This window comes from Hibiscus syriacus, unplaced genomic scaffold (assembly GCF_006381635.1).
Source record: "Hibiscus syriacus cultivar Baekdansim isolate YM2019G1 unplaced genomic scaffold, ASM638163v2 tig00111027_pilon, whole genome shotgun sequence".
Lineage (NCBI taxonomy): Eukaryota > Viridiplantae > Streptophyta > Magnoliopsida > Malvales > Malvaceae > Hibiscus > Hibiscus syriacus.
In genome coordinates, this window is record NW_024062960.1 from 3,624,066 (window position 1) to 3,650,984 (window position 26,919).

At 32.2% G+C, this 26,919-nt stretch overlaps 1 protein-coding gene across 2 annotated transcripts; it reads left to right on the forward strand.

Moving 5' to 3' along the window:
• The first annotated feature begins 1,494 nt into the window (after positions 1–1,494).
• On the forward strand, positions 1,495–25,863 carry LOC120151001 (E3 ubiquitin-protein ligase AIRP2-like). Of its 2 annotated transcripts, XM_039163562.1 has the most exons (7): positions 1,495–1,829; positions 2,869–3,019; positions 3,122–3,188; positions 3,303–3,537; positions 3,771–4,005; positions 15,156–15,162; positions 25,853–25,863. In XM_039163562.1, exons 1-5 carry the CDS (start codon positions 1,765–1,767, stop codon positions 3,985–3,987), a joined length of 735 nt encoding a protein of 244 aa, XP_039019493.1. In that variant the 5' UTR covers positions 1,495–1,764; the 3' UTR covers positions 3,988–4,005; positions 15,156–15,162; positions 25,853–25,863. The 2 variants fall into 2 exon arrangements, with proteins under 2 accessions (XP_039019493.1, XP_039019492.1); XM_039163561.1 differs by lacking the exons at positions 15,156–15,162; positions 25,853–25,863 and having other exon boundaries at positions 3,771–4,012.
• The last annotated feature ends 1,056 nt before the right edge of the window (positions 25,864–26,919 follow it).

Consider the following 26,919-nt stretch of genomic DNA (forward strand, 5'->3'; position numbering starts at 1 on the left):
TTGGGGAAACTTTTCTTTGCCGTGTGAGATTTGTATTAGCACCTAATTAATTAACTTTGTAGCGACAAACTGTAGCTTTTGCTTGCTTTTTGTTCTAAACTTTTCCTTTATGTTTTTTCTTCTTGAGCTGAAATTATTGTGGCAAATACCTAATAAAGGGACAAACTGTGCCGGCGAAATCATGGTCACTCTCTTCTTTTCTAGGTACCTGTACCTATTAATATTCCAATTCTTATGTTTAAAGCATCGTTGTAGTTGGTTTAGATAGACAAGTACAATTTCGATTTTCAATTAATATTAAATAATTTAAATCTTATTTTCAAATTTTAATTTTTAAAATATTGTATTATTTTACCCTCTATTAAATTAAACATATAATTTAATAGATTGTACGAAAGCAATGATATTAAGTTTATTATGTTTTGATCGAATAATATTAATCAATTTTAATTGATGCAATTATGTACTTAATCAAATTAAATATTTAATTAACCATATAAACATTAATAGCAAAAATTATGTTATATACTTTTTAGGCTTAAAGTAAAAATAAGTGTACAAATTATACCTAAAGAATTTTTCATTAAAAATAAGTGTTTAATGTTTTCAACGTTATATTTTTAGGTGTCTATACTATTAACACCGTTAAATTTAACCGTTAAATGACACATGTCATACATATAAAATTTCAAATTTTTTAAATAAAATTTGTATAAACCTGACATACGTCAATTAATGATCAATTTTAACCGTATGCATATAAAAGTGTAATCTTTAAAAATATTAAACAATTAATTTTAACGAAAAAAAAATTAGATATCTAAAATTACTTTTAGATATAACTTAAACGTTTATTTTTATATTAAACCCCAATTTTATAATTTTTATGTTTTCATTAACTACATTGAAAAAGCTGTATGAAAAGTGAACAGGTTTGTTTGCGGTGGGGATCCATGCTTTCACCAATCAAAGACACGTGGCACCCGATCATCATACCACACATCATGAGAACCGTTTATCACATCATGCATGTTTCCACGTGTCGTTCTTTTGCTTTCCTCCTCCCTTTAGTTTTATCTAGTACATAAACTACAACTACAACTTTATTTTCACTCGTAAGTGCACACAATCCTCCGTACACCCAAAACTAAGTAGCGTAGTTTGGCAGTGACAAGAAACTGGAAAATATAAATATTTATAAAATGAGTAAAATGCATAAATACGTCACTAAATTATATTAAAATAATAATTGTAGCTACTAAACTTTTAAAAATTACAAAATAATTATTAAATTTATCAAATAATTATAAACCTATAATTTTATCAAATCAGTATCAAATATTCATTAAAATATATTATATTAAAAAAAGTATCACTATTTTACAACAATTTAATAAATGTAATAAGAATTTAATAGCTACAAAATCATTTCAACATAATTTAGTCGGCCATTCATGAATTTCACCCCAAAAAATTATAGCTGCCTGCTGAGAGATTTACGTGTGCTCGAAGCGAAAGCTCAGCAGATTATTTTTTTTTCTTCCATTTCTCACGCTCTTCAGCTTCTTCTAAATTTTAAATTTGGTTTCGTTATACAGAGAGTAAAGAGTAATCTAAGCTAATTACTGGGTCTGCCTTCTTTTTTAAATGGTGATGTGCGGAATAGTTGTTTGAGGTAAATGGGTTGTTGGGGTTTTGGATTTTGAGCTGTGAATCAGTTATAGGTTTTTTAGCAAAAAGAGAACAGAATACAGAGGCTGGGAAATGAGGAAATCGTTCAAGGATTCTCTCAAGGCTCTTGAAGCTGATATCCAGTTCGCCAATACCCTGTAATTTATTCTTCCTTCTTTGATATTCTGTAGATGAGCAGTGATTCACCATAATTTTCTCTCTTTTCTTACACTAAAGCTTGTTTGAGTCTTTAATTATGTAGAGGTTTTTTTTTAAAAAAAAAATCTTTCAAGTATCCAGTGTGTGATATTGTTCGTTGTATTATCTTATAGCGTAGTATTTGAACTCTTGTAATTTGATTAGTTAACATATTTGTTACTTTGGGAGGACTTCAAATTTTCAGATTGATGACTTTTATCATGGCCATGGTTCTATATTGATTGCTTTTGCTTAATTGGAATTGTTCTTGGTAATTCTTTTGCTGTTTTATTGAATATTCATTGCTTAATTAGATAACTCCTACAGTAATGAAAAAGTAAGTAGTTGTTCGTTTTCATCGTCAAGCTTTAAGATATTTGGGATATGGTTTTAGAATTTCAAGTTTGAAAATAGAATTTTTACTACAAAAGTCGTGCTGAATCAGTTGGGGATTTAAATAGCGGTTGCCTTGCGATTATCGCTATTGCGAACATAGCTGGTGCTATTGTAGTCATTGCATGTATCATGGTCATGTAATAATGGTTTCAGACAGTACCGTTACCGCTATATAACAACTGCTATTTAAATCCCTGGAATCAGTGGCATCCCTTGCCAGAAAAGAGTAAAACAGAGTAGGAACATGTAAAACTGGAACCGTTGCTAGTGTCGAATATGTGTATGGTTTGGTTTTTCTTAAAAGTTTTTCGTGTATCTGAGGATTCTTGGAGGTCTATCGTCATACATCCGAGTCATTAATGTTCAAGACGAGTGTCCAACACGGGTACTTCATGAAAAATGAAGAGTCTGTTCGTCATAGTCTCATGTCCGTTCTACATGTACATCTACGTTGATTAGTATAATAGGGGACCACATTATACTATCATGTTCTTGTTGAATCTTGAATGCAACCACTGCTGAGATATCCAAGTAATGTGACCCATTCTAATTTTTGTTCGCCTTTTGTTTTCTCTGATGCGTGTAATTTCTTTGAATGATCAGGGCTTCTGATTATCCAAGAGAATATGATGGTTCTTGCCTTCAGATGCGATTATCTTACAGTCCAGCTGCTCATTTCTTCCTTTTCCTCGTCCAGTGGACTGATTGTCATCTTGCCGGTGCCTTGGGATTTCTCAGAATCCTTATATACAAGGTAATTTGCAAGTGCTTGTGTAACAAATCCGTTAATGTTTCCGGTCAAGTTTTAAACGATATCATTTCAGGGACATTAATTTGTAATGTTCTTTCTCTGAAGGCATACACTGATGGTAAAACCACCATGTCTATCCATGAAAGGAAAGCTAGCATAAGAGAATTCTATGGTGTGTAAGAGAGTATCCTTTGTTGTTGCGCATGAGTCCAATTCATAACTATCTTAACTTCTGATAAAATCTTAACACTATTTGTGTTGTTTGGTCTTTGGATCATCGTGACAGGGGTGATCTTTCCATCATTGTTGCAACTATCTCGAGGAATTACGGATGTGGATGAGAGGAAACAGAAAGAAATTTGTGCTGCAAAGTTCAAGAAAAGGGATGAAATGAATAAAGGAAAGATATCAGAAATCGATTTAGAGAGAGAAGAAGAATGCGGGATTTGCATGGAGATGCACAGCAAGATCGTGTTGCCTCATTGCAACCATTCCATGTGTATGAAATGCTATCAAACTTGGTAAGCTGTCCTACTGTGCACTCTTTATCAAACCTGCTCATTTTCTACTTTTGCTTCTTGATTATCAAGTAATTAGCCTGAAGTTATGCATGATCAATATTAGCTAGACATCAAGAGCTTAGGAGCTCAATTTTCAAGCTCTTCTCTTGGCAAATAATCCTAGCACTAGCCTTTTTCGACGGACTATCTCGACTACCAAAGATAATATACACATGCTCTCATGGTGTTTTTAGGCGAATAAAATCTCAGTCGTGCCCCTTCTGTCGGGACAGCCTGAAAAGAGTAGATTCTGGTGATCTTTGGATATACACAAGCAATAATGACATTGTCGATTTATCCTTGATCTCGAGGGAGAACATGAAGCGTCTTTTCATATATATCGAGAAGCTGCCACTCGTCGTCCCGGATCCGAAGATTGTTTCTTATGATCTGCGGCACCAAAGTTGGTGACTTGTATCATTTGCATTGGTTTTTACAAAATGTAAAGAACAGAAGCTTCTTTGTAGATAAACTTGTTATGTTCTTTTTCTTCATTAGTTCACTCGTAGGAAGTGTAGAAGCTCTAGGGGAAAAGGAAAAAGGAAACATTCTTTGGTATTAAGGTATGCATGTTTTATGTGGTACTCATTGTGTATGTAGAACACGAAAGCATTCTTTGGTATTAAGATATTCTTTTAATGTGATCCATGTTAGTACGTGGACAACGATCCATCAATCTAGCCCATATACTTAACTAGAAACCAAGTTGAAGACTTTTTGAAGCATCTAAACTGTACAAGAAAAGCTTCATCCAGGGTATAATGTTGGAAATTAGAGACAATTTTGATCATAAGATTCTAGCAGAACTGATTTTCTTTAGAGCTTAAATTTTTGATTAGTTTGAACACTCCTGGAGTTGATCTTTGATTAGTTTGAACAACATAAAAATAGAAATTATCTTTTTTTTTAAAAGTAAAAATATAAAAAGCATATTTAACTATAAAATATTAAAAGGATGATTTTTCAAAATAAAAAATAAATAAAAAATCGAAAAAAAACTTTTAGCATTTTTATTGCAATTATTTCAGAAATATAAAAAGATATAAGATTTTAGTTTTTAACTCAATATACACGATTTCAATTTTTTTCTAACAACAATTCAAGCATAAGGCAGAAGTAGGACAAGCAAATTGCATACTCAGTACTGTTGATGTTGATTTCAATTTTATTTTTAAATTTAATTGTAAATATTACAATATTATGAAATCATTTTATTCTTATTTAAATGATATTTTATAATCATACACAATATATATATATTCATATGTGATTTACATATATCATACAAAGTCGATGGACTTGACTCAAACTTGAAAATTAATATACTAATTACTAAAAATTTTGAGTTATTTGAGTTGTATTTTACAATTCGTTTTGAACTTGAAAATTTTTCGAGTCGAGTTTATGAAATAACAACTTGAAGTCAATTCGAGTAGAGTTTTTTCAAGTCGAGTTGAGTCGAAAAAATCGATTTTTCAAGTTTTACCCGTATTTTGTTCCGTAAATGTTTCATACGTATTTTGTTCTGTAAATGTTATATTTTGGTGACATGTGTTTTGCTACTGTCTTGATATATTTGTATTACCAATATTTTGTTCTATAAATGTTTCATACAGTTTTTTGATATATATATATATATATATGTTTATCGTATGAATCCTTATTATGGATATATTTCATATTATATTGTTATATGAATTTTAAGGTTGTTTTAAATACGAAAAGAGTTTCTGAATACGATATGTGACCACCTAAGTTTGGGCATAACATCTAGGCCGAGTCTAGTAGTTACAATAAATATAACTGATAAATAAATAATAAGTTGCATAAAATTCAAATTTTAAGGTAGATATTTATTTACCTTAAACTCAATGTTCATCCGCCACTTATTTAACCAAATGTTCTCATAATACATTATTAGCATGTGCTTGTTGGCCTCTTGAATGTGGAAAAAATCTGTCATAGAACTTTCTTTGTAGACAGTCCTAGAATGAGACCATTTCTCTAAGTCCATGGTGTTTGTTATGTTAGTTGATAAAATCTTCATGCAATCTTTTGCACATTTTCACATGGGGATGACGTATATGTTTGAGGGAATATAAAATATAATTTGTTCAGATTTTTTATATGTCATTATATAATTATTTGAATCTAAAATATTTAAAAAATAATATTTTCTTTTATTATTGATTGGTTGTTGAGTTCACGTCAACCAGAACTTCTATTACTTGATTTATGCTTCCCGCTGGTCCAATAATAGTCTTGAGCTACGGAACCTAAAGCATCCAAATTCCAAATAAATAGAAATAGCAACCTGTAGGAAAATAGAATGCAGGCAGTAAAAGATCAAATTCAATGAGTTAAATGAATTAAGTGTTGGGTTCATAATCAATGTCTCTTTAATCGCAATCAAGAAGATCTTAATATATATAATGATATGGTAAGATTCGAGACATCTCTTCGGCTAGAATATCATCAGTAACTTTTTGAAAAGAAAATTGATTTAACTATTAGTATATTATCTATTAATCGATTATTTTAAATCAGATTTTGTAGAAAAACATTATGAGTTAGGATTTGAAGTAAGAACATGATTGTGATAAAATATTCGAAGGTTTTATGAATGTTGTCACGTGGTTTGGATTTGTAAACATCCTTCTCCCATGGGTATAACCTTCTGACACCGGCCATTCAACATGGAAAACTCTAGATTCGAATATAATTAGAAAAAGACTGAATGGCCGTCACATGAACCATGTGCAGGTGAGCCCCAATCTTTTGAATAAATTTCTAGGTGTCATTGCAATTTTTACCCTAACTGTGTATCTATTTTTCAATATTGTTCTCAAGTTTTTTCCCCTCCAAATGCACCTTACGACTCGCCAAAGAGAATTTAAAACCTTGAATCGATATCATGAATAGTCATATCTTGCCAGAATGCATACAATTGTTCTTTTGTTATCTCATTTTTTGTTATTTCTATAACCACATGTATCTGATCTATTGATTAATTAACCCGGATCGAACATTACAGAGGTAAGAGCGACTCTCTCAATCCAATTTGCCCCATTTACAAACATCAAGATTCAAACGTTGCTTAAGGAATTTAATGCCCCATCCACTGGAATAATTGATTGTTGGTGGGTTCAAACCTTTATGAATAACTAAGCTAATGCATCAAATAACATATATGTCGGCCTTTACGCTTATAAAGCGATCAAGGAGTTGAATTATGAAGCTGTGTAGCTGGTGTCTAAAATGGCAAGGGGAAACACATGCGTGGGACTCAAAGGATTGGATCCAAAGATTTTGCGTCAACTCAAATCCAAAATAATTTAAATCCGAATCATCCAAAGACTTTTCATGCACCACGAAATTTGTATACATATTACTTGATTGTGACATGAACAACGTTTTACATTTGCAAATTGCAACCACAAAAGAGTATGCTTTGCCTTGATAGAAAAAAATTATAAATAAAATAGAGTTGAGATTTTTTATACTTTATCATAGATGATAACTTGACCTGAATTTAATATTTTTAAATTTGATTCGATAAGATTGATTTTTAATATAAACAATAAGTTCAGATTGAATCAATTTTTTTGAAAGAGGGTACTTTGTATATTAAGAAATAAATAAAGTACACCACCTCAAGGACCTCATTAAAACCCCTCTAATTTTAAATGGAGGAAAAAAAGTTAACCAAGAGGTGGAAAGGATCGAATACAAGTATAGCACAAACTACAAACAAGGCATACCCCAAACCACAACCCAACACAAACTGGCGCCAATACACATCAAGCAGCAGTAGGAACTTATAACAAAAATGGAACGCGAAAGCTTATTAAAACGAACACGCATCAAAGAGAAGCATCCAAACAGAAGCCGAACCCAATTTCACCAAACCACGAATCGCTACCTTGAAATGCTACAAAGAAACTGGAACTACCAACCTTGTTGCTCCTCCACTTTGGATGTATCAAAACAGAAACTAAGGATATGCTTGTTTCACTGAAAACATTTTACGGAAAATGAAACCTGGATGTAAAACATTTTCCAGAAAACATTTTCCAGTACTTGGATGGTTTATTGTAAAATGTTTTACACTGTTTGGGTAATTTTCCTAAAAACTATTTTCAGAATCTTTTTTTAATGAAGAAGTTGTACATATTGAATATGTTTTATTATTTATTATTTTTAAAGGTTATTTTTTTATATATAATTATATTTTATAAAAATATGTATTTTAGATAATATTAATAGTTGATTAAAAATATATTATAAAAGTTTATAAATCCTAAGAATGTTTAATTAATAGTACACCAAATTAAAACAACAATAGTACATAACATTGTACTAATAATAATATTGTCAAATTAAAACAACAATAATATACAACCGTAATAATACATAATCTAATTCATAATTAGTGCTACAACACTTCAATCCAACAATACAAATATTGAAGTCTATACTACAACACATTATAGTTAAAATGTTGTCCAAGTCATAAATTATTATACACCACATTTAAAGTTCACATCTTAACCTTGGGTAAACTTCTGAAGCCAAATTTTCCTATGCTTTGTTTTTTTAGCCAAGAAAGCTTTAGCCTCAAGCTCATTCTTGGCTAGAAAATCGAAGACCTCACAAAGAAAGTCGTCATCAAATCCTTCTTTCTCCATTGACATAACTTCTTTGTAAAGATCCTCGGTAAATATTTTGAGTGCTTCAGCAATCTCACCAAGTTTTTCACGTACAAACTGAATATGATCACCAGAGATGTTTTCTTGGACATTCTTCCTTTTACGTTTTGATGTACCAGATGAAGATACGTTTGTTACTTCCTCATCGACCTGTTGAGTGTCAAAATTTAATGGCATTGATCCTTCATTAATATCATCCAAGTCTATATCAGCAAAAGTTCTAGCAAAACTCCCTGTTGACATATCTTGACCGACAACAAGAGTCATCTCATCATAAGAATCAATTTTTTTTGTTCAAAAATTGACCATATTTCGGGTGTGCCTGTTAAATATTATACACAATTAGAATAACAAGTAAAAGTTAACTTTCAAGTAAAAATAGTATATAGAAATTACCGTCACTATAGCGTCATGTGTCACTCCGTCACATGTTATCATTTTCATATTGTCGTCCCATCCTAATCCACTATTTTCACTAATCGTACATATAGTTTTCCATGTGTTTTTTACAGTCCTCAAATGATTTTCCACGTGTTTAGCGTCACATTGGACTCCAATTTTTTCGGAAATAGCTGTTGCAACTCGCTTTATAGAAATTGATTTGAAGGTATTAGATGACTTATTACCTTTTTGCGCCTCTTCTGCAAGTATTTCCAGGAAATGATGTTCCATTGGTTTTGTCCACCTAAAATTTTTTTATGTGCTCATTGCTAATAATCATATAAATAGAAAGCAATTAGACGATGGAACACAAAATTTTAAAACTTACAATAATAATGATTAAATTTCAAACATAACTAGAAACATAACATTATCTATTTCATAGTATAACAAACTCAAACATAACTTCAATGTTATACGAACTAAAAATAATTAGCACATTCTAATATAAGAAAAAAATGATATCAAAAGGTAAATAAGTATTGTTCAACTCCCTCCTCCACACTGCCTTTGCCCAAAAGTGTTATATACAAGTACAAAATCTAACCCAATAAATACAGTTATATATGCTATGTCTTTGGATATTTATGATTGATACAACATGAGTGACACAGTTAATTTACAACACTCCAGTATGTAATCCTTGCACAAATTTTAGGCTCTTTTATGATAAATTATTATTTTAAGAGCACAAGGCAAAAGCAACAACACTGCTTCTAATACAAAACAACATGTCAACTTAAACAACATGAGTAGTTCAATAGTTTGTTCTAAAAGCCAAGATATCACATAGCTTGATCTAATTTTGGGAATGCTCAAAAGCATGTTTTATATAGAAATCGAATGCATAAAAAACCAGAGCATCAACAATGGCGACCGAGCATAGCCTTTTAATTATAGGCCATTAAAAATGTTAAATGTATCTCTCATATCACCAAATGTTAACCAGAAGTCGCATACATGCATATACAAATACTTGGAATAATTATCAACTAATTACATATTTCTATTTATATAATCAATCCACATAGCTTCTGCAATTTCATCCCTTTTACTAGCCCATTCTCTAGCTTTTTCTCGTTCTTCTCGTTGTGTAAGCATTGATGTTATCGAATAAGGCTCATGTTCCTCATACATTCCTTCATTAATTATATCATTAGGATCAACTCCCATTATATGGTTATGAATGATAGTACAAGCCAAGACTACATCTATCACACGAAAACGTTTCTTTAAAATTTCAAACACTCGCTCAACAGTTGTTCGCAATGATGAATGACGAAGATTAAAAAGTTCCTTTGCATTTTCTAGACGATGATTACTGAACTCTTTTAAATGATATCGAACACCACGATATGGTGAGATAATTTCATTTCGGATGCCATATCCAGCATCAGCAAGATAATATTTACCTATAATTTAACAAACTATTATTATTACTTAATATATTATGCGTTGAAATTAATTAATTTATATTATTAAAGCTAATTATTACCTTCTGGAATACTAAATCCTCTTGGGCGTGTAAGTGCATCAGTTAAAATACAAGAATCATGCGCACTGCCTTCCCAACCAGCTAGAACATACGAAAATTTCAGGTCAAACTTAATGGCAGCTAATACATTCTATGTTGTTCCCCCTTTACGACTATGAAACCTTCATTGAATGTTAGGTGGAACAGATGTACGAATATGAGTTCCATCTAATACTCCCACACAATCTTTAAAATATAGGTAAAACCTTGAATTGTTTATTATTTCAGGAGGAGTTGACTCATCGGGTAACCTAATAGCTAATTTATATAACTTCAGAATAGCCCTCAGCACAATCCTAAAGTAATGGTGAATTGTCTCAATTGATCTATAATATCTTGATCCAATCACTCGAAATATTATATTATGACCAATAATATGTAAAAATATGATAACTTGCTCCTTAACATTCACCGATCTTGTCGACTGTAAAAAATTGTTCATACTAAGGATGCCACACAATTAAAGAACGCAAGCGGTCACATTCGTATTATGTCGATACAATTCTAATCACCTGTATATAAAATACTATTGATGTAATTTTCTCTTTCGTCATCTCGATTCAGCTGACATTGATGACTTATTTGCTTTCTAGATTTAATTATGTGAATCCAAAGAGCCCCAAAAGCCAATGCTGAAGCAGCAACTCCAACTATTGTTTTATGAATAGAATTATGTTCCATCTACAAAGAAATTATCGTAATAATTTATGAATACTTGAACTGTAAAATAAATACTTAAGGTAGTTATGGAAAGATTATTTCACATTATTCTTGAGGTAATTGATAATGGTGATTAGAAAGTTTTAAATTTATCTAGAAGAGGCACTAATGTTAGTCATCTATTTTTTTTTGGAGATAGCCTTCTTTTATTCATGGAGGATAATGCAATGCAAGTTAGCAAAGCCAAGGAATGCGTAATTGTTGAAAACATTTTGATGTTTTGATATAACAAATTAAGTTTAAATGAATTTTAAGATTTTACAAATGATTTTCTAAGTGTATTCGATTTAATTAATCGAATATCAAATTATTACTCCAAGTCTTTTAAGATCAATTTCAAACCTTACTAAATGTGTAAAATTGTGTTTTATACTTAATATATTTTTTGAAACAATTTTCACAAAGTATTTTGAACCAAAATCAAGCCTAAAATCAATTTTTCAAAGGGATGCACCGATGCACCAATCCATGCATCGATGCACCATTGAATATATTGAACATCGAATGCATTTTATGCATCGATGCACTCTTAGTGCACCGATGCACTAAGGGTCCAACGATCAAAATATTTGAATTTTACACTTGATGCACCGATGCACCTTGTGTATGCATCGATGCATTGACGCTACCAACTGATTTAATTAATTTTTTTTCACACTTAAATGTCTCTATTGGCTCCACTAATCATCCCCAACATTCAGAATCAATTGAAGGAGTATTTAAACAAGTTCTGAAGCCATTGATCAACAAGAGACAACAAGAAATCATTGAGAAACAACAGAGAAATAATCAAACACCAAGTTTGTGCAAATCAAGCCAATTTTCCTTTCAATATTCATTTTGCTTTCAAGAACACAATTTGTGCTCATTTGTAATCGTCTTTAAGTGTTCTTATCTTGTTCTAGAATTGTGCAAACATATTGCCTTGTGAGGTTTTCCTTGTAAGTTTGCAAATTTGTGCATTTCTCTTTGAAAAAGAGTGTGCTCAAGAATTGGGGTATAATTCTTGAGGGAGTTGTAAGGTTACTCTTTGACCTAAAAAAAAAGAACAAATTAGTGAATTTATTGGAAAATCCTTAGTGTGGATAGCTAAGGTAGTGGACGTAACCTTTGGTTGAGAAAGTCAAACCACTCTAAATTGTTGTGCAATTACTTTCAATTTTCTACAAAAGCTTCCACCAAATTTTTAATTGCCAATTCACCCCCTCTTGGCCGATTTCGTCGATCGATTAACTCAACAATTGGTATCAGAGCCTCACTCATTTGAAGGTTTAATCGCCTCTTGAGTCGATTTGGGAATAGTTACATCGATTTTCAAAGTCATCAATGGTCGGCACTTTAAACTCCGACTTCGGTCTCGATTCATTGCCCGTCAACAAGCCTAATTTCTTCAATGGAGCTAATTATGCTTATTGGAAGAATATGATGATGTATTTCATTCAAGCAAGTGACATGGAGCATGAAATATCATAGAAGATGGATACATCAAACCTTCTACTCATCCAAGATTGTGGAGTGAATGAGAGACAAGAATGTTCCAGCTCAACTCCAAAGCTATCCATATTATCTATTGTGCTCTTGGACCGGATGAATACGGGAGAGTTTCATCTTGCACAACAGCCAAGGAGATATGTGAAAAACTACAAGTCACTCATGAAGGCACAAACGAGGTAAAAGAATCTAAAATTAGTCTTCTAACTCATAGCTATGAAAATTTCAGGATGAAACCGGATGAAGATGTCAAAGCTATGACGGATAGATTCTCCACAATTGTTAATAGTCTCAAATCATATGGAGAAATCATTCCAAATGACAAGCTTGTAAGGAAGTTAGTTTACTCTCTTTTAAAAGCTTGGCAATCAAAGAAGACGGCGATCATCGAGGCTAAGAACTTAAAATCTTTGACCATCAATGAACTTATTGACTCTCTCCTCATGCATGAAATGATACTTAAAGAAGAGGAAGACCTTGAGAAAAGAGACGAGCCAAAGAAGGAGACGGAGAAGAAGAAGAACGTGGGAGTTGCTCTCAAGTGACTCAGATGAAGATGACGATGACGAGGAAATGTCATTGTTTCTCAAACGGTTCAGAAAAATGATGAGGCCTAACCGAGGAAGAAAATTCAAACGAAATGAGGTTTCAAAAATGAACCAAAAGAGAAGGACCCGATCATTTGCTATGAATGCAAAAAATTGGGGCATGTCAAATATGATTACCATAATTAAAGAAAAAGGGTCAATCAAATAATAAGCACAAGGCTCATGTGGCTACATGGAGCGATGAAGAAGGTTCCGATGAAGAGGAACAAGAAGTAGCAAACTTATGCTTGATGGCATTCGGGGAAGATTCTAAGTTAACCTCTAACTCATTTGATTTAGATGATTTATCTTATGATGAGTTATTAGAGGAATATAATGGGTTGGCTTCGGATTATGAGAAATTGATTTTTAAAATATAAAAATGATATTTCAAAATTGAAAAATGAAAATAAACTCATATCCAAAACCAACAACGATCTTGAAAGTAAAATCAAAGATTTGCGAATCAAACTTGAAAAGTTTGAAAAGAAAAATTTGGATTTACAAAATTTACTTTCAAAGGTCAATGATGATCATCAAAACAAAATTGATGATCTTAAAACTTCTTTTGATAAAGTTGGAACAAAACATTTTGAAAATGGAGAAAATTCAAAATCCAACTTTGTTAGAAAAAGTTTAAAAAACTACAATCATAGAGGTCCCCAAAGAACCTCTAATGGAAAAATCATTAGAAGTATATGGGTTCCTAAATGACTCATTGCTACTAAATATAAGGATATCTTAAACAAATGAATATCTAAGGGGACTAGGATTTTGGAAACTAATGAATATAGACCCAAAAGAATTTGGGTACCAAAAATTAGAAATTAATCTATGTTTGTAGGAAAAGGAGCATTGCTACAAGGCACGGGAAACAAATTCAAACTCATGGTACCTTGATAGTGGATGCCCAAGACACATGACCGGAGACAAAAGTCGGTTAATAGAGCTTAATGCCTAAAATAGAGGAGAAGTGACTTTTGGTGATAATTCAAAAGGTCATATTGAAGGTATAGGTACAATAGGTAATACATCTTCCATACAAATTAAAAATGTTTTATATGTGAATGGATTAAAGCATAATCTTTTGAGTATTAGTCAATTATGTGATAAGGGATTCAATGTCATGTTTGAAACTAATGGTTGTAAAGTTATTGACATTGCATCTAATCGGATTATGCTTGTTGGTCATAGAATAGGAAATATTTATATGGTGCATTTAGATTCCATAGATATGACTAATTTATGCCTAGTTGCTAAGGATGATCATGATAGTTGGTTATGGCATAGGAGACTAGGACATGCTAGTATGATAGTTTTGCAATAGCTAATTCAAGGAGACTTAGTAAGAGGGTTGCCTAAACTAAAATTTGATAATGATAAAATCTGTGATGCTTGTGCTAAAAGAAAAAAAACGAGTTTCTTTTAAATCCATTAATGATATATCAACTAGTAGAGTATTACAATTAATCCATTTAGATCTTTTTGGGCCATCTAGAACTACTAGCTTGGGAGGAAAACAATATTCATTTGTTTTGGTAGATGACCATTCTAGATATACTTGGGTTCTATTCTTAAGTACTAAAGATGAAGCATTAGAAAAATTCATCACATTTTCAAAAGTAATCCAAAACGAAAAAGGTTACTCTATAACTAGTGTTAGGAGTGATCATGGAACTGGATTTGAAAATCTTGGATTTACTGAATTTTGTAATTCTAATGGTATTAGCCATAATTTTTCAGCACCTAGAACCCCTCAACAAAATGGAGTTGTTGAGAGGAAAATTGAACTTTAGAAGAAATGGCTATAACCATGCTTTGTGAAAACAATTTGCCAAAATATTTTTGGGCGGAAGCCACAAATACCACTTGTTATGTTATTAATTGAGTAATGATTAGGCCTATTTTGAAGAAAACTCCATATGAACTTTTTAAAAATAAAAAGCCTAACATTAGCTATTTTCATCCTTTTGGATGTAAATGTTTTGTTTTAAACAACGATAAAGACAATCTTGGCAAATTTGATGCTAAAAGTGAGGAAGGAATTTTTATGGGTTATTCCTTAAATTCTAAAGCTTATCGAGTATTTAATAAAAGAACTTTAGTTGTAGAAGAGTCTATACATGTTGTTTTCGATGATAATCTCCTTCCGAGGAAGGATTCTTGTGTGAATGATGATGTATGTGTTATAAATACAAATGACGTTAGACATGACGTTGGAGAACCATCATCAAATGAAGAAACGAAAGATGAGGAAACTCATGATCCTCTCGAGAATCCAACCATTGAAGAAAGAGAAGTATCGTACCCAAGAGAGTACAACTATGTCAAGGATGGTGAGATTATAGGTGATCTATCCAAAGGGGTAACAACTCGATCTTCTCTTAGAAATATTTGTAATTATGTTACATTTATCTCATGCATGAGCATAAGAATATTAAAGAAGCATTAAATGATGAACATTGGATTATGGCTATGCAAGAAGAGTTAAATCAATTTGAGAGGAGTAAAGTATGGACATTAGTTGAAAGGCCTAGTAATAAATCTACTGTAGGTACTAGATGAGTATTTAGGAATAAGCTTGATGAAAGTGATAATATAGTGAGAAACAAGGCTAGACTTGTTGCTCAAGGGTACACTCAAGAAGAGGGCATAGACTATGATGAAACATACACTCCCGTAGCTAGGATGGAAGCAATTAGAATGTTATTAGCATTTGCATGTTTTCATGAATTTAAATTATATCAAATGGATGTTAAAAGTGCATTTTTAAATGGGTTTATAAAAGAAGAAGTGTATGTGGAACAACCTCTTGGTTTTGAAGATTTAAAATTTCCAAATCATGTTCTTAAATTGACAAAAGCGCTTTATGGTTTAAAACAATATCCTAGAGCTTGGTATGAAAGATTGTCAAACTTTTTAATTGAAAAAGGTTTTTCCAAAGGGAAGGTTGACACTACATTGTTTTTAAAGCATAAAGGTAAAGATTTATTAGTAGTTCAAATTTATGTTGATGATATAATATTTGGTTCTACTAATGATGTTCTTTGCCAAGAATTTTCTAAGTTAATGCAAAGTGAATTTGAGATGAGCATGATGGGGGAACTTTCATTTTTCTTAGAACTCCAAATCAAGCAAAGAAAAGATGGCATCTTCATCAATCAAGCTAAGTACGTCAAAGATATGCTCAAAAAGTTTGAACTGGAAAATAGGAAACCTTATGACACTCCAATGAGTTCATCAACAAAGCTTGACATAGATGAAGGAGGTAAATGTGTGGATGTTAAATTATATAGATCAATGATTGGTTCTTTGCTTTATCTAACTGCAAGTAGACCAGACATTATGTTTAGTGTTTGCTTATATGCTAGATTTTAATCATGCCCTAAGGAATCGCATTTACTAGCTGTTAAGAGAATCTTTAGATACCTTAAGGACACTCTTAGTTTAGGACTTTGGTATCCTAGAGACTCTAGTTTTAGCTTGCATGCCTTCTCTGATGCGGATTATGGAGGTTGCAAATTAGATAGGAAAAGAACCTCCGGTACTTACCAATTCCTTGGAAATATGCTGATTTCTTGGTTTTCAAAGAAACAAAATTGTGTTGCATTATCTACCACTGAAGCGGAATACATTTCAGCCGGCAGTTGTTGTGCACAAGTTTTATGGATGAAACAACAACTTTTTGATTATGGAATTGAAGTAGGTACCATTTCTATCAAGTGTGACAATACTAGTGCTATTTGTCTTACTAAAAATCTCATCCAACACTCTAGAACTAAGCATATTGAAATAAGACATCACTTCATTAGAGACCATGTCGCTAAGGAAGATGTAGTTCTAGAATTTGTTGATACTTTGCACCAATTAGCAGATATCTTTACAAAACCTTTAGACAAAGAAATATTTTGGACACTTAGGAGAGAATTAGGTTTAACTAACCTATCTTCACTTAGTGTTTAAAATATTTTTAGCACTTTTAAGAATAAATGAAAAATGTTTATAATAATAATTTTTGGTTGCATTCTTTGCTATTAGTTAGGGGGAGTTTATGTTCTTTAGTGAAAATTAACTTTATGTTCAAATGTAGTTTAAGGATTAATTTGATTGATTGAACATGATTAATTTTCAATATATGAGTTTCCAATACCACTAGAGCTAAATAATTTAGAATTTTTGAGTGTTTAAAACGGAATTTTGACATTTTTGTGCTTAATGCATCGATGCATCCCTTTGAATGTGCATCGATACACCATGAAGGTGCAGCGATGCACGCCTTGAATGTGCATCGATGCACAAGGCCATGCATCGATGCATTTGTCAGGTTTTGAGGTTTAAAAGACTTATTTTCTTATTTGTTTCAAACCCTAAAACTAAACTCTCATCCACCGTACACCTCTCTCCCTCTCTAAATTCTCTTCTTGCTCAAAATCAACGAAATTTTGTCGAAATCATCAAGCTTTTCATCTCTTTATCCTGCTACTATCATTAAATCATGAAAAACAACATCACATTCCTCTCAAATCCGAAATTTTCAAGGTTTCATTCCTTATTTTGATTCCTTAACCATGTTCAACCCTAAACATCATAGGACTTCATCGAGTCATTCAAACCGTCCTCCTAATCTCGTTCCTCCTCTACCTAATAGTCTTATAGGACTCTATTTTAATATGCCTGAACATCGTAGAGACGACTTGTACCATAGATATATAAATTCTTTCTAATCTTATAGAATCCGGGAAGAGCGTATTCCTTCTCTTCAAGCTATGATTGATATTGACTTCGAATACCTTCTGATTCTCAAAACATGGAAGTTTGATAAAATGTTTCACCTCAAACCTATCGTCTATCATCAGTTAGTCCAAATTTTTTACTCTAATGTGGTATGTATTCAAAACCAAACTCAATGTGGGACTATAGAAATTAGATCCTATCTTTTAGGCCAATATATTAATATTGACCCCGAGACTATAGCTTTCCGTTTTGGGCTAGATGATGATGGGTTATATAATGAGAATGAAACTGTGGAATATTCCTATGTTCGAAATGCTAGTGTTAGTACTCTACGATCTCATCACGATCGTTTTCTTCATTTGATGATCTCTTGGTGGTTTAGACCATCCGGAGGTAGGTACTCCACTCTTCGTACTAGGGATTTATGTTGGATGCACTGTATCAAGAATAAGAACAAAATAAATCTGCCCCACATTATATATAGTCAACTAGTGGATATCATAAATATTGTTCCTTCAAAACATGTCGAAACATTAGTTTATGGATGTCTTATTAGTAACCTTTTTATCAAACTCGGTCTAAATGTCTTTCTTGACAATCCAATTCCTCTTCAAATCCAATCAATCTCATCTCGTTGAAGAAAGCCGATTGGAAATAGGACGAGGTAACTGGTCAATGGGTCTTTCGACCCTCTAAGCAAACTCTGGGAGCTAGTTCTTCACGAGCTGCTCCTAGCTCTTCTCGTGCTCCTCCGGCACCAGCTGTTGACGATGATCCCTCGACGATCACGTACCAGACGATGACCTGCACCAGAACCAGCTCGACAAGAAGATCAAACGCCACTATATTTTTGATCTTTCTTAGAGTCATTTGATATGAGGTTTACTTCCATAGAGTCTCAGATTATTGAGTTTCAGTGGGAGATGCGTGAACGTATAGACGCTCTCACTCTTGAAGTACGAGCTCATTATCCTCCTCCTCTCGATCCTCTGATGGAGTAGATTTGTTTCCTTGTTATGCTTTCTTGGTTTTTAAAACTTGTATTGATTTTGATGTTTCTGGATTGTTTGTTTTGGATGTTTGAATTTATTGGTTGTTGGATATTTGAACATATTTCATCTTTATAGATTTTAAGCTTAATGTTTATTAATTTTTGCATCATTTACATATTAGTTGCATTATGACCAATTATACCATTTCACATTTGATATGAATATTGATTATGAAACTAATGGCTAACATCTCTCTTGATCTTCGATCTTAGTAGCTTAAGTTATATTTACTTATAATCAATTGGCTTTGTTTTTCAAAACCTTGTTTAAATCATTTTTAGAGTCTTTTTGATTTAACAAAAAGGGGAAGAAGTGTAAAAGTGTTAAAGGGGAGAAGTGTTAGAGTAAGGGGGAGTAATTTCAAACTTAATTTTTCAAACTTGATTTCAAAATTTATTTTCAAAGAAAATCTTAAAATTACAAAAATATTTTGTTATATCAAAAAGGGGGAGATTGTTGAAAACATTTTGATGTTTCGATATAACAAATTAAGTTTAAATGAATTTTAAGATTTTACAAATTATTTTCTAAGTGTATTCAATTTAATTAATCGAATATCAAATTATTACTCCAAGTCTTTTAAGATCAATTTCAAACCTTACTAAAATTGTAAAATTGTGTTTTATACTTAATATATTTTTGAAACAATTTTCACAAAGTATTTTGAACCAAAATCAAGCCTAAAATCAATTTTTTAAAGGGATGCACCGATGCACCAATCCATGCATCGATGCACCATTGAATATATTGAACATCAAATGCATTTTATGCATTGATGCACTCAGTGCATTTGATGCATCGATGCACAAGCCATGCATCTATGCACTTTGGCTATTTTGAAACATCGAATGCATTTTATGCATCGATGCACTCTTAGTGCACCGATGCACTAAGGGTCCAACGGTCAAAATATTTGAATTTTACACTTGATGCACCGATGCACCTTGTGTATGCATCGATGCACTGACGCTCCCAATTGATTTAATTAATTATTTTCACACTTAAACAGCTCTATTGACTCCACTAATCATCCCCAACGTTCAAAATTAATTGAAGGAGTATTTAAACAAGTTCTGAAGCCATTGATCAACAAGAGACAACAAGAAATCATTGAGAAACAAGAGAGAAAGCATCAAACAACAAGTTTGTGCAAATCAAGCCAATTTTCCTTTCAATATTCATTTTTCTTTCAAGAACACAATTTGTGCTCATTTGTAACCATCTTTAAGTGTTCTTATCTTGTTCTAGAATTGTGCAAACATATTGCCTTGTGAGGCTTTCCTTGTAAGTTTGCAAATTTGTGTATTTCTCTTTGAAAAAGAGTGTGCTCAAGAATTGGGGTATAATTCTTGAGGGAATTATAAGGTTACTCTTTGACCTCAAAAGAAAGAACAAATTAGTGAATTTGTTGGAAAATCCTTAGTGTGGATAGCTAAGGTAGTGGACGTAGACTTTGGTTGAGAAAGTCGAACCACTCTAAATCGCTGTGCAATTACTTTCAATTTTCTGCAAAAGCTTCCACCAACTTTTTAATTACCAATTCACCCCCCTCTTGGCCGATTTCGTCGATCGATTAACTCAACACTAAACATATTCAGCAAAGATTCAGGTCTTTCGATTAACCTACAAAAGTTAAGATATTTATCTCCCCTAATATAAATCAAGACACAACAGATTACTTGAGCTTTTTGAGTGGAATTCCTCTAACTACCGACCTTGGAACGTACTTAAGAGTGCCAATTATTCATAACAATCACAGCTCAAATGCCTATATTCATTTATTGGAAAAATTTTGTGTTAAAACTGTTGTTAAACATGCTTTCAAGAACATCGTGAACAAAAGTGAGGAAAAATGAAGCGACCTTCAAAGATAAAATCAAGAACCCAAACCATATTTTTCAATATGGCCGCAATCAAATGCTTCTGACTGAATGCAATTTTCTTCATTGTTCAAGTTTTGGCATGCTACGCAACACAATTAATTAAATTATACTGAGGAATAAATGATCAACAGAATGCATAAACTAGTTTATCACACTTACAAAATATTCTAATCTGGTTAAGCACAAGAGAAAGAACGAATAACATGAACGGGTAAAAAACCAGACCTTCTTATAGTTAAAACAGAACATACCCAAAGCTTAAAGAACAATGATAACAGAAAAGGTAACCAAAAACTATTTTGCTTCTTCTCCTAAACCCCCCACCACCTAACTTATTAGGAATCAAAGGCAATAACCATTTGCAAGGAAAAACATAAACTTTGAAGAACCGAAAAAACCCGAGAAGAAATGTAAATCTAGGTTACAGATCTATCTCAAAGAAGAATAACCGAGAAGATGAAAATAGAGATTTACCTGAGGAGATGACGATCCGCCTGAGTTAGTTTCGTCGGTGAGAAAGAGGCCATGTGATTGCGAGCGTGGAGAGAGGGACGAGAAAATATGAATGAGCGTTTGGAAAATGACTTACCCTTTTTTCAAAGGGTAAGTTGTTTTACGGGATTTGGGGCTATTTTTTCCTTTGATCGTAAAATAATTTCCGTTGACTCCCTCTTTTCCTTGAACCAAACATAGGAAAACGGGGAAAACATTTTCTATAAAATGTTTTCTCCCAAACAAACAGAGCCTAAAATGACATCTAAACATGCCCTTAAAACAAACATCGTTTTGTACTTAAACAAACACTGCTATAAAAAGCAAAACAATGCTCGGATCCCCTTTGATAAGCCAATAAGACCGAACATATGCCTCCAGAAGCCTCCTGCAATAGTATAATTTTCTTCTACATGTTCAGAGATAATTGCTATAATATATATCTCTATATATTTTTAAGATAAATTCATATTTTATCGAATAAAAATAAGAAAAATACTATATTTTTTTGGTTGTTTAAGACCTTCCGAACCTTGAGTCAGATCAATTTCGAAAGGAGGAAATATACTTCTCGAATCTGATCTGATTAGTTAAAATTCTCAAACCAGTCGGCATCCCTATTTATTAGTGAAATACTTTAATTATAAAACCAATGTTTAAATATTATCACATCTTAAACCCTATTTTTGGAACAATTCCTATTTAGGAGAGGAGGAATGAAAATTTTGCTCATAGTAGATATTGAACTCACAACTTAAAAAAATCAACTAAAAACTTTTAATCACATACTTTAAATATTATTAACTTTAGTCTCTATACTTTAAATTCTAAATCATATAACTCTAAACTCAAATTGCATAAATTTTAAATTCTAAAACCTAAATTATAACCGTGTAATATCATATATCATCCATTTAACGTTGTTTATAGAATTTGCCTGTTACTGATATAATATTCTTTTTCGTAAAACAATTATTAAAATAAAAATCTTGTCAATCATTTAAAGTTTAGGGACCGGCAACCAATTAAATGCAAAAGCTGAACAAGATCTTTCAATTTTGAAAACATTAGGAATTGGAATTGGTCCAAATATCCAGAAAACGGGGCATCAAATACAAATTTGACTGGGTTTTGCTCGCTTCACGAGGCTCATTGTCCTGCGTTTTCCCCTAGTTTAAATCGTCGCCGTCCAATCGGCCATCTTTTGTTTTTCTCGAGATTGCCCCGAGTTTTAATTAATCTCACATCATCTTTTGAATGCCCTTCCGATATTTTGAATTTCAACTTCGTAGGAAGCATCCGCTGCCTCGCGGCGGTTTTTTTTTAAATAAATTTTTTTCAGTCAATCTTTCGCCACGTGTTTTGCTGCTTCAAGAATGTTTTCAAATTATTTATAAACAGGCATGTTTTCATAACATTATTACTCAATTGCCACTCATTGGAATTACGTGATAATAGTAAATCTAAATCCAATCTCAGAAAATATCCCTTAGTAGTTATTTAAAGGAAGTATTGATTTACCTTATTTCAAATTCGAGCAATTACATGTCACATGTGTAAGATATATATGCATGTATAAGATATGTACATTGTCCATAACCATGTGTAAGGTGTATGAACTATTATAAAAATATAAAGATGAAAATGATAATTTTTATTAAAATAAATTTAGATAAACTTCACATATAATTGAATTTAAATGAACATAAATTTTATTTGAGTTCGTCATCAGAAACTTAAAATTACATAATTAATTCTATTATAAGCGAGTTATTTTTTAATAAAAGTTGTAATTTAATCTCTCGATTAAAATATTATTACTAACAATTTATTCTATTGTTAAATTTGAAGCATATGCTCAACATAACATTGTAATTTACTTTCTAAAATTTATATATTCATCAATAGTGTCATATTTCAAAATAACTTAAATTTAATTATGTGTTTCCGAGATTTTGCTAAGATTAGTGCTTAATGATTATAATTTGGTGAAGTCCATATTGATGGATACTTTGAATTAAGTATTGAATGTGTTAAAATTTCATGTTAAGTGATAAGCTATATGCTCAAGTTTGTTTATTTTCTCATGACTATTGGTTGAATGAATTTCATGTGTAGAAGAGTATGATGATCTATTTGTGACCATCGAGTTTGATTTTACCTTAGGCTTGTTTCAATTGTCCTTATAATAAATGATTTTAAAATAATTATCTCTTAAACTGAAGTAAATTTTGGTACGAAATATACTAGGGTAATTTACACATTTAGTACCTATACTATTACTTTTGTCCCATTTTAGTACATAAATTTTATTTTTATCAAAATTATACTTAACGTTTAGTTTATGTTTTAATTTGGTACCCCACCATTAAAAAATTAACAGACTGACATTTTTTTCAATGATGACATGAAATTATCTTAAGGTGACACGTCAACATCATTGTTAAGTTTTTAATGGTATGATACCAAAATTAAACCTAAAATAAATGTTAGGTATTGTAACATCCCAAACTACGAGTTAGTGACTAAATTGAAAAAAAATCAGAATTTAGTGATTACAGTAGAATTTATTGAAAAGTTCATGCATTATTATATGGAAATTCTGGTGTAGGATTAAATTACAAAGAAAGAAGAATGGAAGGGCAAAATGGTCATTTAACCTAGAAATGAATTAAAATGTAATAGGGAGAAGATATATACACGTTGGGATAAGCTTAAGGAGAGATTTCTCCAGAAAACTCTCCCTTCTCATTCTTCCTCCTCTCAACGTAGACTCCATAGCAAAGATATCGAGCATAAGTAAGTTCCGGAACAATCGAAGAAATAGATTCGATTCGAATCAAGTGAGAATAAGGTGAGTGCATCTTAGTTAGTGTATGATGTTTAATGGAAGTAAGACTTGCAATAAGTTTATTTCCTATATTAAAATGCATAAACTCATGAACATAAGCATGTGTTTAATATGAATATATGTGATATATGTTATCATGCATGTTATGTGACTATGTTAAGCTATGTGAAAGTGATTTATGAGATCATATGCCTATGTGATATGGAAATGTCCCAAGTGTAAGTGAAATACATGCTTATATGAATATGTAAAATGACATAAATGATAATGCCCATGTTATGTGATATGAGAGCTATGGGTATAGTTGGCATGCCAAGAGTCGAGGGTTCTATGTGGTCCTTCTAGATATATATGTAATCCTTTGGAACATATATGTGGTTCTTCATGACACATATTTGGTCCTTTGGAATATATATGTGATCCTTAAGGAGTGGTCTTTCGGGAAATAGTGGTCCTTCGGAACATAGTGTTCAGTGCCCCTAGTGGGAATTTATACGAGTTGTAGTGACAACATATGTGCACAACCTCAATGTACTCACATACCTCGAGTTCTCAATAATGTACATGGGCTTATAAAGATATCAAAAGTGTTTACATGGTTATATGCTATCAGGTAATTATTATTTACACTGCGTAATATGATTGTATTTGGAATAATTAGGTTGCATAGTCATATTTATATGAAATGCATTATCATATTATTATGCCTCACTAAGTCTATGACTTAGCATGTAAGTGATTTACACATAGGTACAAAGAAGCAAGAAGACCAGAATTAGAAGTTGCTCGGACAACATACCTTATTAGAAGATCAGATCAGAAGTAATTAACAAAGTATGTATTTTGTTGCATATAGTGGGTTGGCATGCAATAAGTTGTTAAGTACGAATGCTCTGATAGATTTTGTATTATTTTGGTAAACTTATGTAAGTTAACAAATTTTATTTTAATGAAAGTTTAAAATTTCCTTGATTTTCTTTAAGAGTCAAAGTTTGAAAAATCAATGTGACACCTCGAACTTGTATCCAGGTCGGGTACGGGTTGGGGGTGTTACATGTATGATTTTTTTAAAAAAAGTTTAGGTACCAGAACGGAATAAAAGTAATAGTTTAGGTATTAAACGTGTGATTTACCCTATATAATAAGGTGTACGAGCATTAAAGGTGTTATTTTTTTTATGATATGCCTAAAGTGTAAATTTCAAGTGTAAGAAAATGACTAGTGATTTCTATATTAATTGAAGTGTAATGACATGAGATAATGCTATGATGATTGTGTCATTTATATATTGTACATATGTTTATCTTATTGTTATTCTCTCTTTTATTGCAAATGTATATTTTGACCCCTTTATGAAATTTCTACTAAGTGACACACACAAGTGTCTTATTTTGTTTAATTGCAGTTCTTAGTGATGATGTGTCATCGTTGGCTTTGATTTATTTGATTATGATCTATAACTATTTAGATATGTTGTATGGTTCGTAATTAAGTTTTAACTTATCATGGTTTATGATCTCTTAGTGAAGTATGCATAGTTGATTGATAAAGTGATTACATAATATCTATTATTATGTTAGTAAGGAGTTAATCAAGCGTGATCTTAGGTAGGGATTGGCAGTAGGGTTTAAGTGAGATAATGGTTCATCTTAAAAATTTAAATTATCATATAGATATTTTCGATTTTTTGTTTTTGTTGTAAAATGAGTACTTTGAATTAAACGTTCCAAAGTATACCACCCCAAGGGCCTCGTTAAAAAATCTTCATAAACTTAAGTAGAGGAAAAAGAGGTGGAAAGAAAGACAAATGAAACAGACCCGAAAATTACGCCACTAGTACAACACATAACCAGCTACAAGAGTATAGCAACGAACTACACCTAAGAGGGAAACTACACACGATACCAGAGGGAAAACTGACAAAGGAGACTAAACATATCCGCACAGACCACACAACCCATACAAAGCGTAGCCCCAGCTTGAACAGAAGCACTACAATCGACAACAAAAATCTGTGCAAAGTGGAGCCAACATCAAATAAGAGAGCACCCGAACCGAGCAGTCGTCATAAGGACCAACGAGAAACAGCTGAATCACTGGTACAATAAAACAGTGCAAAAAACCTTCAAAGGCAGGAGTAGTACAGAAAGCCTGATAAGGATTCAAGACCTAGCAGCAAAGAACGAGGATCCCGAAACAGAAACGCAAACCGGACTGGCTGAAGCTAATAACTCCATTAACATACACCACGAATGATAGCATCTGGATTACGGATAAAGTCAGACACCACCGGTAATAACATCGGCCACAAGTAATTCGCCCATATCCCAATCTGTAGTAAAGCTTTGAGGAAAATCTGTTATGCCGTAAAAACAACAAAGTTAAATCTGGAATTATTACGACAATTCCAGATTACCCAGATCAACCCAAAGAAGCCGATACGCCAAAGCAGCTTGACTCTCCTCCTAACACGTTGCGAAAACCAAATCACAATCAATTGATAAACATTCTTAGGAAACACTAAGTTTACATTCCATATGAAACACCATCTTTGCCAAGCTTCCCAAACAACAGAGCAATGACATAAAGCATGATTAATCGCTTCCGGTTCAATATTGCAAAATAAACAACGAACCTGATCGGAGCAAATAACACCCCTTTTAACCAGCTCAACCATTACCGGCAGTCTAAGATGAACTGCTTTCCACACAAAAGCAGACACTTTAGGAGGGGCAAGATTGGACCAAACGAGTCTCCACACAGGATCTTCTAATTTACCTTCACAAGCCACCTTGGAACAGAATACTTTAGGATTGTAATTGCCATCCCGCGATCCCGTCCAAAAGACC

Bases quoted from the DNA above. Each gene is read 5' to 3' on its own strand.
- LOC120151001 (XM_039163562.1), top strand. From the start codon at position 1,765: ATGAGGAAATCGTTCAAGGATTCTCTCAAGGCTCTTGAAGCTGATATC. The intron at 1,830-2,868 runs GTAATTTATTCT...TTGAATGATCAG, and splicing joins ATCCAGTTCGCCAATACCCT to GGCTTCTGATTATCCAAGAG. The intron at 3,189-3,302 runs GTGTGTAAGAGA...TCATCGTGACAG, and splicing joins TAGCATAAGAGAATTCTATG to GGGTGATCTTTCCATCATTG.